The 16,186-nt window shown below is 36.0% G+C and overlaps 1 protein-coding gene across 3 annotated transcripts in view; it reads left to right on the top strand.

Annotated features, from left to right (window-relative positions):
• The window catches only part of grik1a (glutamate receptor, ionotropic, kainate 1a), a 77,600-nt gene that overhangs the window by 18,953 nt on the left and 42,461 nt on the right, over positions 1-16,186 (top strand). For all 3 annotated transcript variants that reach the window (XM_051910916.1, XM_051910914.1, XM_051910915.1), the window contains exons 2-5: positions 7,562-7,729; positions 8,294-8,551; positions 14,918-15,099; positions 15,378-15,431. In XM_051910916.1, the coding sequence (XP_051766876.1) occupies positions 7,600-7,729; positions 8,294-8,551; positions 14,918-15,099; positions 15,378-15,431 (624 nt within the window). In that variant the 5' untranslated portion in view covers positions 7,562-7,599. The remainder of the gene's footprint in view (positions 1-7,561; positions 7,730-8,293; positions 8,552-14,917; positions 15,100-15,377; positions 15,432-16,186) is intronic.

Here is a 16,186-nt window from a genome sequence, read left to right as displayed (position 1 = left end):
ATCTTATGTCTCTTAAGTCCTGTTTTGTATTTTATTGTGCTTGACTCTATTCTTCTGTATGCTTCCCTGTCCATTATTGTTTTTCATCATTGTCTACTCGTATTATCTCTTCCTTGATAATTGTACATTGTAAAGCGTCCTTAAGCCCTGGAAAGGCGCTATATAAATAAAACGTATTATTATTATTATTATTATCTTCCCCTAACACTACCCAATAAACACTTAACCCTTTAAAACCGGATGTGTCGTCGGCGACACATCCAACCAAGCTGTATTCATGTTACCGTAACTCTTGAACCGTTTGCGCCATCGTAATAATTCAAATTGCTACAGATAGTAGACAACATGGGCTTTTCGGCAATATAAGGGTTATTACGGTAATTTCGTTCCTTCCGTCAGCAAATGGCAGCCGTTTTCGGGGAGAGCGGGTGGAAGGAGGATTTGAACGTAGAGATATGGAGAGCGGCAGTTTAGGGAGTTTTGGATCGCATAAATAATAGAAGAAACAAACAAAAACATGGCGAAGGAGTACACAGTCAATTGGGATGATTTTTTATAAGACTTGGGAGGAGGCTAAGTGAGACTCGCATTTCGCATTTGGTGTGTGCATCTGTATAATGTGTCCGTGCAGTAAATGTATGCGTGCTGATGCGTGCATATGTAGTATATGTATGCGTGTATGAAAAAAAATTCTCCTGAATGAACTGTGCAACCAAGTGTCACAAAATGACTTGTATATATGTAATATAGTTGAATTTTCAAGTTTGAAGTGTTAGATTCTTTCGATCATCATTTTTCTCTTTTTTTTCTAAATAAAAAGCCAAAAATTTATTATTATTTTTTTTATTTTCGTCTATTTAAATTCTATTTACAAACTCACCATATACATTAATGGTCAATAACTGTAATTTATTGAAAGCCAGTTGTTTTCTGAAAAAAATGACACCTTGCACTTGAAGATATACATTGTTAGAGAATTTTATAATAAAAAAAAACATAATATTTGAAAACGGGCTATTTTAGCTTTAGGTTCTAAAGGGTTAATATTATTAACCACTTGTTTGCAGTTTATTACCACTTTTAGAACATTATTTTCATTTTTATTGAAAATAAACGCAAGCTCGGCAAAAGGTGGATTCAAACCCATGTCGAACGCTTTAAAAGCCAGGTCTGCAAGCCTTACTCGCTGCTGCTGCGCCACTGAAGATGTTAAATTCTACTTGTCTTTTTTAAAACTTGAGTGGCCCAACCAGACATTGGTGGGCAGAGCTAGTATAAATAGTATTTGCCAACAAGGGACGGTATTTGCGCTTAGTGTAAATAGACACTCCGTAATGGGCAACGAATTTCATGACCGATTATTCGGGTCTGTACAGATAAACAGTAAGGCCACTTTAAAGTAGTGGGAAAACGCATTTCAGTAGAAAAAAAAAACGCATTCGAAAAATGTAGGAAATAACAGAGTGGGTGGCTGCTGGAAGCACCACCCAAAGCATTAAAAGCAGGTATTAAACCCATCAAAGATGCTCTGACAGGTGTTTTTCCCTAGAGCATAACTTACTTTTGACAGTTGCATTCTTATCTGTAACTGTTATAAATTCACACAAGTGTTTACATTTTGCAAAAAAGGCTCATCTTGACAGCAAGCAAAACAACATTAAACAAACTTCACGTAGTTCAAATAAAGGAAGACGGGGCGTAACGGAGAAAGCAGTGCAATAATCTTCACTAAAATATTAATTTTATTGAAATATTTGGTTTTGAATGTTAAATTTAATTGACAATATTTGTGAAATGAAGCATATAACTCAAATAATGTTATTTCTATGAGAATAGTAACTGTAATGGGATTTAAATGTATGAAGTTCCTTATTTACAAGACAAACAAATGATAGTAACACGTTACTTATGTCAGTTACACAGTTTTGCAGAAATCGCCAACAAATGCAGAAATCGGAGGCAAATCAGTGCTCGTTCATGTGAGTGACAATCGCGTAGTGTGTATTATAAAAGACATGATCTGAGAGAAGCGCCGATGCTGGTGAGATATTTAGCATGCTGGTCTACAAACAGATATGTTAAATATCTGGACCTGTCTGCAACTCAGAGTCCTGCAGTGTGAAATGTGTTTTGACTGGAAATTACTATGGAAATTATTTGCTGATGACCTACAGCCAATGAGAAAGCAAGATGCAGAGCAAGGGAAAGTTCAGGGGGAGGAGTCATAACCGCAACATCAGCAAGCATGGCTTCTGCAAGAAACCATTCTCTCCTTCATATTCTTTTTTTTCCACTGCAAATCACCGCACAAACAACTTGGATCGCAAGCTTCTTGCATGCTATAATTTTAACAGAACGAAATCCAGTCTTGTCTGAAAACTCCTGTCTCATGCGTTTATTTTTACAAACCCGATTCCAAAAAAGTTGGGACACTGTACAAATTGTGAATAAAAAAGTAATGCAATAATTTACAAATTTCATAAACTTATATTTTATACACAATAGAATATAGATAACATATCAAATGTTGAAAGTGAGACATTTTGAAATGGATTTGAATTTCATGAGAGCTACACATTCCAAAAAAGTTGGGACAGGTAGCAATAAGAGGCCGGAAAAGTTAAATGTACATTTAAAATGGACTGTGGCAAAGTGGAAAACTGTTCTGTGGTCAGACGAATCAAAATTTGAAGTTCTTTTTGGAAAACTGGGACGCCATGTCATCCGGACTAAAGAGGACAAGGACAACCCAAGTTGTTATCAGCGCTCAGTTCAGAAGCCCGCATCTCTGATGGTATGGGGTAGCATGAGTGCGTGTGGCATGGGCAGCTTACACATCTGGAAAGGCACCATCAATGCTGAAAGGTATATCCAAGTTCTAGAACAACATATGCTCCCATCCAGACGTCGTCTCTTTCAGGGAAGACCTTGCATTTTCCAACATGACAATGCCAGACCACATACTGCATCAATTACAACATCACGGCTGCGTAGAAGAAGGATCCAGGTACTGAAATGGCCAGCCTGCAGTCCAGATCTTTCACCCATAGAAAACATTTGGTGCATCGTAAAGAGGAAGATGCGACAAAGAAGACCTAAGACAGTTGAGCAACTAGAAGCCTGTATTAGACAAGAATGGGACAACATTCCTATTCCTAAACTTGAGCAACTTGTCTCCTCAGTCCCCAGACGTTTGCAGACTGTTATAAAAAGAAGAGGGGATGCCACACAGTGGTAAACATGGCCTTGTCCCAACTTTTTTGAGATGTGTTGATGCCATGAAATTTAAAATCAACTTATTTTTCCCTTAAAATGATACATTTTCTCAGTTTAAACATTTGATATGTCATCTATGTTGTATTCTGAATAAAATATTGAAATTTGAAACTTCCACATCATTGCATTTCTTTTTTATTCACAATTTGTACAGTGTCCCAACTTTTTTGGAATCGGGTTTGTAGTTAGTTAAACTTTTTGACACATTTTGAGTAAAAGGTACTTTCCATTATAAGTTAGTTATACTGTTTTGGTTTACAGCGTGCTATATAGTAGGGAAGTATGCGATTTAAGACACAGCCAGAGTGTCTGCAACTCTTCCTTACTGAAATGTTTTATAATGTGTGTTGCTGATCCGTCGTGTAATTTGCACAAAACAGCAACTAAAAGGTACCCCAGACAGTCGTGTAGCATAAGAAGAACAGTGATCTGACGACTTTGAAAATCAAGCAGTGTGTTCATTTGTAGTGAAGACTGAGTTTGTGCTTTTGCATTTCTTTAGTAAGATTCATAAATGAGTGATTTGGATTGTCCTGCTTTCAAACTGTGTACAAACATGTTTTGTTTTATATTGTAACTTTTATATTTTAACACTTTTTAAAGTACATAATGTATAACAGACAATAAAAATGTTTTTTTTTTCTCCCCGATTAATCAAAAAAATATGCAAAGCTCTACTCCTAAGTACAAGCATATAGATCCAAAACTTTCTTTTTAACTTGTAATGTTTATTGCAAGGGCAAAATGCATGTAATGACACAAACATCATGATAGAAAAAGGGATTCATTAACGTTGTGGTCTCCAAGGTGAGCTGCAGAGGCTTTGGACATCCCTAGGGGACCATTTTCCAATGAATAGAAATAAAGCATTAAGCATGCTCAAGTAACCATCACGGTGCCTGCCTACACACACGTACACAAGTGTCTATATACCACTCTGTCAGCTTTTCCATTCCACTCTAATGCTACCTGATGTCTTAAAGACACTGTAAATCTATTTGGTTCCAAATGGCTGACTCTTAACGTGCCAATTAAAGGAAAAGTAAAGCTAGATTGATTTGGTGTTTTCAGGAAACAAAAGATCAATGAGGGATCAGACTTTTTAGTCATAGTTGAAATAGCCTGAGTAAATAAACATAGAAAAAAGTAGATCCAATACTTCCTCAAAAACAAACCCAGACTTGTTTGCTGCTAGACTCATTGTTATCAACTCTGCTTCATGTTAGTGCATCTGCCTCATCTAGAAAAGCTTCAGGCTTCATTCTCATCTCCAGCCTCCAAATCGGACCCAGTTCTGACCATCTCCCTCTATATGAAAGCAATCAGTTTTTCACAGACGAAATCTCCTCTCCTTTCTCCCTGTGTGGAGCTCTCTGTCCGTGCTTTCCCCGAGGGACTATCTGAACATCAGACAGTGTTATCCGCAGCAGGACTTTTTGGCTTTGCTTTAAGTCCTGCTCATTCTAATTCAGCTTTCAAAAAGCCAAAACAAGCCACTGAGACCAGGTTTCGCAGAAGCTGGTATCTGCACTCTGATGAGCTTCATCTCACACACATTAACATTTCCATTTAATTATTCTTATCTTCATTCACAGTCTTTTCATTAAAGAGCCAATCTGTCACTTTCACTGTTGGAGGTTGGCTGTTTATTGGTGAGTTAATGGCCCATTATTTCCTGCTGAGACCTGTTTGTTGGCCGTCTCTGAATAAAGCCCGATCTCAGGTGGATGTCTTCCAGACGGATCTCACCGTTCTGCATTGTATTTGCATCTTGTGTAGTTTTAGTATCTCCAGCATTACAAGTAATATGTCATGACAATGCGCTTGGTAACAGATGCTCATGCATAATTCTGAAGATACACTCCAATGCAAGTCTTGGCCACTTAGTCCAGACATTTACGCAATGTTGACTTTGCACCCTGCCAAGTTAAATCGAGTCTTGATTGGCATATTCAGTAACAAATCTGTTGTTTTGATCATGATTATTTGCTGATTCAGGTGTGAACAGTGTATTTTGATTTTGATGATTGTCTGATTTGCATATGATCATTGAGAAGAGTTGATGTTGATTAACCTTATGCAGTAAGGGAAGTGATTTAAAAATGGCATGTTAAAGGTCAAATGTGGTGCTGGCCAATTAGTCCAAATTTCTTAAGCAGCTAAATCTGCATGATTTGCCATTTTCTAAATGTTATGAAATTGCTGAATGACCTGGTGTAACCTGTTTAGTGAATTAAATCACATACTTGGTATTGACATTTAGATACATCATATCAGACTGGGAATTATTCAAGAGCAGAAGTAAAACAGCCATTGTACTCTGCTTTTTCTTTTCAATTTTTTTATGAATCATTAAGATTATGCATTCATAAAGGATTATTATTTTAATTTCTTACATGAGCAGTAGACCTGTCACTGACTTTTATGTTCTTAATAATAATCAAACAGCAACATTGACAAGAAAAGCTCACTGCTTTTGTAATTTTAATAATCCTCTAGAATTAGATAATGAAAAACTTTAAACACTCTTTGTTTGTTTACTTGTAATTGATTTCTTTGCTCTTCATTTTATTACTGACTGTTTACTGATGATGTTTACTTAATTGAAAAATACTCAAAGGCTGCATAACATATTTTTGAATAGTGTCCATTACTCAAAGGAAGTTAATACAGAGCAGTCCAGCAAGACTTCTGCCTGGATCCTCAGTTTACAATCCTAAATTGTCAATGTGTGTCAAGTGTCAGTGTGGTCTGGATGGGAAAAAATCTACAGAGCAGACTATGAACTTCATCAGCTGTTTGTCAAACCATTGGCTATACCATTCATGAACAGTGATCAGCTGTTCAGAACAACCTTCATATATTCTTAATCTTCACGTGTCTTAGTATTGTTGTACCATTTCCTAGTGTATATTCATATCATATATAATTTTTTTTTCCACAAAAGGAAGAAGTCAAACCCATTTCTTGGTTCAAAGGCTCATCTTGGCAAGATAATGTAAAAATAATCAAGTTATATCTTGAATGTTAACAGACAGGACAAAAATCTGATGTGTCAAAATAAATGTCTGCATTAGCCTGTTTTAGACAACATTTGTTGGGATGTGCTTGGATGGGTACTTTTTGGGAATGTTAATTTTGTCTAAATGGGTATCTAACTGCTGGCTTTAAATATATTTCTGTCATGACGATTCTCTGAGGTTTTTTTTCATGGTAATGGATATGACAATGTTGATAAATTTGGTCTTGGCGGAATAGATCTGCTTACACTGCTGCTGCTGTAGGTTATTGCTGCTGCTTCAGAGCAAGTACGGGACTTGCTACTGCTAATACATAAACGACATGCTGCTGTGAGCAAGTAAGACATGCTGCTGCTGTACAATATAGCATACATGAATTACCTGTAGCAGATCTATACAGGTGGAACTGGGGAAGGTGGAGGGTTTCTGAAAGCGCGCTGCAACTGCTACAGCAAATGCTGACCAAGTATTTGAAGGTTGAGCAGCGAGCTCACTGGCTACTGATACTGCAGGAACCAATAAGCTGTGCCCTATAGAGAATGATGTGATTGCAAGCAGATTGAGTTACGGACATTACATGATGGATTGAGTTCAGCCTGCGCCATCTAGAGTTTCAAAAGCTGGACTCAGTATGCTTTATCATTAACTTGGATCTAATTTGTGTTTAACGTTAGCTTGTCACTATTGTTTTTAACTGTTTTTAAATTAGTATGGACCTGAAATTTATCCATTTCCAGGGCACTGGCTAGACACTGATTTTTAAATGTGTTTTTAAGTAACTTTAACAAAAGCTGGATTCTGCTTTTTTAGCAGGCCTGTGCTTTAGAATGAACTTGGATTTGATTTGTATTTAGCATTAGCTTGGCACTATTGTTTGTAACTGCTTTTGAATTAGTGTGGAACTGGAATTAATCCATTACCTGAACACTAATTTTAATTTTATTTCATTTAGATAGGCTCTGTTTTTTTAAATGTGTTTTTAAATAACTTTTAAAATAACTGAATCTGCTTGGATCTGTTTTGGTTTGTATTTAGCATTAGTTTGGCACTAGTGCTTTGAAAAAGATTTTAATGAGATTTATGCATTACCAGGACATTAATTTTAAATGTATTCATACATTGTACTGATTTTTAAATGTGTTTTACTTTTAAAGCACATGTTTAGACATCTGCAGTACAAGTGAGATGTATCAGACTGCATACTTACTGATTTGAAAGTGCAATTTTGCTCTCTTGTTGCTTAACACTCTTTATTTTGGTTGAAGGGGGAATCTTTGAGACGCGGGAGAATGAACCCGTCAGTATGGATGAACTCGCCTTTAAATTTGCTGTTACAAGTATCAACCGAAACAGAACCTTGATGCCAAACACCACGTTGACCTACGACATCCAGAGAGTAAACCTCTTTGACAGCTTTGAAGCCTCCCGAAGGGGTATGACTGTTTATTTCTATTTTGATTGATTTTGAATTTATTTTACAATTTTATTCTTTGAAATTTGTTAAGTAGAATATATTTTGTATACATGTATAATTTTTTGTTGGTTTGTAATTATTTATTAAACTTAGAGTTATTGTATTTTATTATTAATTGAATATCAGTTCAATATATTATGTCATAATTATTTCAGATTGCTGGATACAGTTGAGAAGGTCAATACCTCTGATGAAGGACAGGCCAAATTTACAATTTTAAGGGGCGGATGTGTAAAATTAGCTACTTTGTTAATTTTATGCATTTAATCTGATACAACATAAACATGGTATTTGTGCCTCTAATGCTTAAATATAGAAATTATACACCAACCATTTCCATGGAAATTGCCATTATAAGATAATTTAATGAAAACTTAGCAGAACTGAAAAGCCCAGACTATTGCTTTTATTATGTAGATGCTTTGTTCTTTGCTGTCCTCTTCTGTTTCTACTGGATGTTTTCTCATGTCACCTGTTTTTCTTCCCCTGTCTGTTTTCTCTCTCTCCATTTTTCTTCTCTCAGTATGTGACCAGTTGGCCCTGGGGGTTGCGGCGGTCTTCGGTCCCTCTCACAGCTCCTCGGTCAGTGCCGTCCAATCCATTTGCAATGCTCTAGAGGTGCCACACATCCAGACACGCTGGAAACACCCATCTGTGGACAATAAAGACAATTTTTACATTAACCTATACCCTGAGTACACCTCCATAAGCAGGGCTATCCTCGACATTGTCATTTTCTACAAATGGAAGTCTGTTACTGTGGTTTATGAGGATAGCACAGGTGAGTGACAGTTATGGTTTAGAAAGGGAAGACAAAGGGATATTTGAAGGGCAGCTCAATGTGCTTTTTTGAGGTTTTGTTGAGAGGCTCTTTTGAAATGGGATCTTCACAGCTTTGTGCTTTAAAATGGGACACTGCAGCCCACAACATTTATACCGAAATCCTGTTTTCTGCTGGAAAGAGTGACTGATGTCCACATATATTTACATTTTATTATATTTAAAACAAATGAGGATTCAAATTGAATTCAGCAGTAACCCCAGCAGTGTTTATCGCCATCATATGTTTTGAATGCTGGTTCCCTAGCGTGGTATCCCCTTCAGGCCATGCTGGTCAAGTTTTGTTGGTGAACTAGTGTTTTCAGGTTACTGGAATTTCCAACTTCGATACGATACCTTTAAAAATATATCAATATTTGATACCATTTTCGATACCACAGGGAAAATTGCAATATATACAGCCATACAGATAATTTATGAATTATCTCATAATTTTTTAGATAATTTTGGCAATTTTGTTGCAATAGCTTACAGAGCAGGGAGGCTTTATTTGAACCGTTGAACTAAATTAAAAAAAAGTAAACAGTCTGTAATAAAATAAGAACAAATAAACAAATTGCAAATGATAGCACAAATAAATCAATAGGATAAAGAGACAAAAGAAAAAAACATGACTAAGTTTTTCAGGTGGATTTAACAGTAGTATTCAGGTAAATACTACAGAAATTAAAGTAAACATGTAAAATAACACTGTATAGTCTTCATTGTAAAAAATGATTTCAGATTAATGCTTACAATTAAAGTTACAAAAGTTATTCAGGCAAGGGCAGCGAGTGATTTTCTCTTTTTCTTTTGTTCTTTGATTAACTGACAGAAAGCAGTAGGTTTATTAGGCTGCTGTCACTTTAAGAGCTTATGCAAGGATCCAATATACTGTTACACAACATGCACTTTCTTTACATTCCAAAACTTACTGTATTTACCTGAATACCCGGCAAGATGGGCATTTGGACATCATCTTTGTATGTATTTGACCGATTGAGTGCAATAAGCCACGAAAAAGAAGTCAATTTGGTACTCGCGAGCTATTTGAGAGGCGGCTTTATGAGAAATCCACTTAGATTAGTGGTGCGCACACTTTTGATGTGAGCGTGAAACCTGTGGGAATGAGTAAAATTATGCGCAATGCAAGCACTATTCAACTGGAACGAGTGAGAGGAGGCAGGTGTGTCAATTCACTGTCGGAGAGAAGAGAGCAAGAATGCGCAGTTGGTATCAGTGTATCGATACTCCAGAAAAGGAGTATTTGGAAGCATTTCCGATATTTCAGTATCGATACATAACACACGAAATATTAATATTTTATTTATATTTATATTAATATCACACTATGGTGAACAAGCATAAACCAATATGAAACCAGCATAAACCAGTTTGGAAATGCATGGTGGTCTAAGCTTGTCTTTTCAGTAGGGATCCCCTCATGAATTTTATACATTTTTGTGTCAACTTACAATTTTTTTACATAAGGAGTTTTCTATTCTGTTAATGTTAGTGTAATATTTTTATGTCAATGAACAGTTCTGTTACTGGTTCGTATCTGCAAATTTAGAGGCGAGACACACAGCGGGGCAGCTCGTAAGTGTATAAATGTTGGTTTTACTTTTAATTGGCAGGGCACTGTCACTCACAGCATTTACATTTAATTTCTTGGCTTTACAGTGCCCTTATTATGGTTTTTCAGATATTACCTTTCACACATAGCTGTTTGTGAATGTAAAAGGTCTGCAAAGTTTCAAAGATCAAAATGCATGATAAAAGGAGTTATTGTCTCCTAAAAGAAAGAGCCTATTCTGAACTGCCTGAAACGAATTGTCAGTAATTCAAGTCTTACTTTCTGCTCGAACCTACATAAGTTTGTAAAAAAAAAAAAAAATTGCATAATGCCAGCCTGTCTTCATTGGCTGCCCGTGAACAACGTCTACTTTGACCAGTCCATAAACACTCTAGTTGTAGCTGAGGCCTGAAAGAGTTTGGTTCGTGTTGTCAGCATGTCAAGAAGACGAATGTTTTCTGTGCTATGAAAGCAAATCGACTTTGCAAGCACTTTAAAAGGATGAGATTAATACGGTAAAACCAACGCCATCGTTACTGTTCGTACCACTGTATATCAAGTGCTGAGGAAGCTTCTGGAGCTGAAATTCAGATATGGTAAATGGTGTTCTGTTTCCGACACTCGCTGTAAGCGAGTAATGCTGTAATGTATATTATGATTGTTTTTTGACCTTGGGTGCATGTAAACCTATTGTAGGAGACCTTCAAAACTAAATTAGGTTACTTTAAAATAGCACAATATGGGCACTTTAAATTCCTGCATTGAAATGCACTGTGGTGAAACGTTTCAGATGTGGCATTGGCAAGTTTAATGCATGATTTCAGGTGGGAAGTGTTCATTTGTTTTTCTAGGTCAGTTTGGTTTAACTCGCCCTTGCCCTTATCAGTTTATTTCCTTTTGACAGCATTATTTCAATACCATATTTCATTTTCTATATATTTTGACTTTTGTGACCTTTTCTAAACTAAAATGGTTTTGAAAACGAAATATTGACTGAATATTGAGCATCTCCTCCCACCTTGTTTACTTGTGATTACAGGCATGTATTTCATAGGTCTTGGCTCATGTGTCAGCAGACTGAAGAAATGTAAGGATTGGAATGTTTATTCAGATTCATAATTATTATTATTTCTCTCAAAGAGTTGATAAAATGTGTTGATTACTCACACTCTGAGAATCTCACTCAAGAATCAAACAATAACTGTAGATATAAAACACTTGAAATCAACATGACATCAAGTGTGACTCTGACTACATTTTTAATAAATTGTCTCTGGTCAATATTGTACATAATTTATCAGTGTGAATTGTTCAAAAGAAAAAAGTTTTCATCAAATCAAAATGTAATAACTTTCTTTGCCTCTGAGATTACTTCTGTTTTGATGTAATCAAGCACACGCAGATGGGGAAATACTAACCAATAAAAATATGATAGCACCAATATCACAACAAAATCAAGTTACTCCTTACATTTAAGTCCAACTAAATAGTCTTTTGAATATGTTGAAGATATTGTTTTATAATATCTTTTTAAAAGTTTTTATGTTGCTATAATGTGAACTAAATAATAATTCTGGCCTGTGTCACGTTCTGATCCAACTGTTTCCCCCTCTCATGACAATTAAAAAAGCAAAAAAAAAAAAAAAAAAAAATACCAACACACTCTATCAAAGTAATCATAATATATGCAAATTACACATTATGCGGTAGTTCACCAACACACTTCAAGTGTTCCCCTGATGGCATCAAACTAATCTGGAGAGCAAATCAAATGCAGATAAACTAGAGTTTAATAACCACAAGTCAAAGAAATGGAAAATTGCCATTTAATGCTTCTATTTCTACAGCTTAAAATGAACATGCTGACACTGAAGCCAATGTCTTTGTAACAACTTGCTTGCAACAGACAGAATTTGTGTCAGATTGACCAGTTTCAAAATGATTAGTGTGTCTGATTCATAGCCAGCGACTTGGATCGAAATCATTAGGGGAGCTCAGGGAACAGATGCCAGCTCAAATTTACCCTAGTATTTACACATCACACCGTCTCAGCTGTAGTGTGATTTGTCTTGGATTCCTGTGTGCCATCTGTTTGAAAACACAAATTACACACAACTTTCTGTGTTTATGTCCAGAAATCCCTACTTTGAAAGCATGATTTATGATATTACCATTGCTTGGAAGTAGACCTACATCATTATATGGCCAAGACTAAATCAAGGCAAATAAGTTGCCTGGAAAAAGGGGTTTCATACCTTTTTTTTTTTTTTTTTTTTAACTGAGTATCAAAGCAATTTTGTTGCCCAAACCTGTGTGTTTGTTATTGGGCTTTATTACGACAGACATATTTCTTTATCCATGTCAATTACACTGAATTTGTGTAGTTGCACTGCCTTTATAAGAAATTCACGTCCCTAATATTAGTCTGCCACTACTTTTATTGAAATTCCCCCTAAGCCTACATAAGAAATATTTTCTTCAAAGTATTTAAAAATGTAAGAAATGTGGGTTTTAATTTTTAATCCAATTTGGATCCTTTTACGTTTTGGTTACCACAGAAATGAATAATTAAAGATTTTTTTAAGGATGAAACAAACACTGTGATGACCAAATAAAGCCATCATGAGATTATAGACTAAAATACGAACAATACCAGCATCATTAGAAATTAAATCAGGTAGTTTAGACAGGTCCAAAACTAGGACAAAATGTGGTTTATATTGCCATGACATTGGGAATAGAAACAATATAGAAGCTTGTATTTTAACCTTGTGACTCCCAGGGGCCCTTACAGCCCAATATGTATCCGTATCAGAGTCTCATCCAAGAGCACAGGGAGCCCTGAACTTGAGAGATGAACCCCTGAATCTGAGCTTGTCTGGTTATTAATGTACTACATTAATTTAAATCTGTCTTTAACAACCTGTATTCATTCACTGCTGTCACATTTTATTGCACAAGCATTACACTTACAAAGGGTTAGTTCACCCAAAAATGAAAATTCTGTCATTAATTACTCACCCTCATGTCGTTCCAAACCCGTAAGACCTTCATTCATCTTCGGAACACAAATTAGGATATTTTTGATGAAATTTGAGAGCTTTCTGTCCCTCCATAGACAGCTACGCAACTACAACTTTGACACTTCAAAAAGTTCATTAAAAGATAGCAAAACTAATCCATATGAATTGAGCAGTTTAGTCAAATTTTCTGAAGATACACAATTGCTTTATATGATGAACAGATTAAATTTAGGCTTTTATTCACATGTAAACATTCCTCAACGCACACATCAGTTACCGGAAACGGAAGACGGAAGCTCAAGCATGTTTGATTGACGTGTGCGAGAACCAATGAAGTTCATTGTCGTGTGTTACACAGCACGTTTGAGCTTCCGGAAGAAGTGGTAGTCACGTAGCTGTCTCTGGAGGGACAGAAAACTCTTAGATTTCATCAAAAAGATCTTCATTTGTGTTCCAAAGATGAACAAAAGTCTTACGGGTTTGGAACAACATGAGGATGAGTAATTAATGACAGAATTTTCATTTTTGAGTGAACTAACCCTTTAATTAATTGATCTGCAAGATTGCCTCTTAATAGAGTTTGCTCCTCTGTATCAGTGTTGTTATTGTTAACTAAAACTATTAATTGTAATAAAGCTGAAATAAAATATAAAAATTAGATGAAAATTTTAAACTTCAAGAAACTTTAGAAACTTGTATTTAAAATGACTAAAACTGTAATGAAAATCATTTAAAACTAAATAAATATAAAAAACTAAACTAAAATGAAAATGGAAAATATAAAAAAGCTAATTAAATGTATTAAATATTTCCACTACTAATTTTTATTCAAGACATCAATGTTACTTAAACCCCTATATACATTATATTAAAAACTTATCTGTGTATTTTATATACTAGATATCAAATTTCAATGCCTAACAAGAAATTACAAACTGCCTACATATAAAACATTGACTTTTAGGCATTTTTCAGGATTTAATTGCACAACAATTGCTATTAGACCTCTCGAAGTGTTGATACAAATGATCAGCACCTCATCAAAGTCTAAACAGTCTAAAAGTAGTATAAAAGTGATTAGGTTGTGTACAATATGGAACAGTTGCAGTTTCTGTAGTGTGCAGACATAATTAAATGTGGCTTATGGTTGAGATTGTGTGTTTATGGAGGTCATTGCATCACTTCACTTTGTTGGCGGTTGTACCCCAGAGCCCCATGGTCGTTTGATCCGGCCTAGACAAAACCATTAGGCTTTCACCATGTTACATTTAAAATAATTTTTTTCTGGATTTCCTCTATAGCCTTTACTATTATTACAAAGTCTGTTGGAAGTATTAGAGAGATTTAGAGCTGTATGCAATCATAGCAAAAAGTATCATAGGTGAACCTTATTATCTAGTAACGCTGACTGAATCAGTAATTTTCTGCTAAGGCCCTTGGTAATGCCTTTCCCGGTTCTGTTCAACCTTTAGATAACATTTTGACCTGCTGCAGTTTAATGCAATACTTTTCGCTACTATAGACTGAGTCCTTTGATTACAGAGAAGCCCCAAAAAATGCATCTGATTGTTATGTATGAACAGAATAGATGAGTCCCAATTTATGGTCCCTGTAAACATCTGCTATCACACTAGGGAAATCAAAAGCGTAATTACTGCTGCTCGTGATGAGTTTGTTTCTCTTCCATTGCTCCCCACCTCCGATCACTCTTGTGTTCTGTTGTTTCAAGGATTAATGCGTATGCAAGAACTGATCAAAGCTCCGTCCAAAAACAACCTGAAGATCCGTATCCGCCAGCTGCCTTCGGGAGGAGGTGACAGTCGCCCCCTGCTGAAGGAGATGAAGAAAGAACAAGAGTTTTATGTCATCTTCGACTGCTCCTACCAAGTAGCCGCCGAGCTTCTCAAACAGGTGCGGCATCCTTTCAATAGATTCTCATTCTGAACTTTAGTTGAACTTGTAACGTTGCGCAGATTGAAATGGATTGAAAATGAGAGTGAAGTGCTCTTGCATGCTGTGACCCAGCAGGATTTCTGAGCTGTACTTTAAGCAAATAGATGTAACTCAGTATGTGCTGCCTTTATTTCTGAATACTGCTGAAACCATCTTATTTCATACTCAACCCATCGTTGCTTTCTTTTCTTTTTGGATTCTTCACAAAAATGTTTTGTTGTCTTTGTTCCCCGCAGCTGATGTCGATGGGTATGATGACCGAGTACTATCATTTTTTCTTCACTACTTTGGTGAGTCTGAAAAGCTCCCTGCTTGCTATTAATAAGAGCTCTTTTTATAACATTAGATGATAAGCAGGCGAAGTGATTTTCTGCTGTTTCTTACAATTGTTGATTGTCAGATTATATGATGCCACCCCGTTGACATCTTGAGACATAAAAACCTTATACACCATGGGAGACATCAACTGTCTTATGTCAGGCTGTACAATATTCATTCTAGTTTATGTTTGACAGTGTTTACTGATTTCATTCATTGACACATGAAACTGAAATGGTAGCGCACAATCCTAAGCTTTTGTATTGGAAAAGTTTAAAAAAAATTCAGAGTGAAATTGAATTTAGGGAAGTAGAATGATATGAAAGACAGACTAGATAGACAAACTTTGAATTATGGCTTGGCAACCTTATCAGAAAGTTTAATTAAGTCACCTAAAAATTAACTTTCTGTCATTAAGTACTCACCCTTGTGTCATTCCAAACCCGTAAGACTTTTGTTCATCTTCAGAACACAAATTAAGATATTTCTGATGAAATCTGAGAGTTTTTTTATCCCCCATAGCAGGGGTTCCCAACCACATTCCTGGAGGCCCCCCAACACTGCATGCTTTCCATGTCTCCTTAATCAAACACACCTGATTCATATCATCAGCTCATTAGTAGAGACTCCAAGACTAGAAATGGGTGTGTCAGACAAAGGAGAGATACAAAATATGCAGTGTTACGGGGCCTCCAGGGACATGGGAACCACTGCCCCATAGAAAGCA

This window comes from Ctenopharyngodon idella, chromosome 10 (assembly GCF_019924925.1).
Source record: "Ctenopharyngodon idella isolate HZGC_01 chromosome 10, HZGC01, whole genome shotgun sequence".
NCBI lineage: Eukaryota > Metazoa > Chordata > Actinopteri > Cypriniformes > Xenocyprididae > Ctenopharyngodon > Ctenopharyngodon idella.
This window is presented reverse-complemented; position numbering and strand designations above follow the sequence as displayed.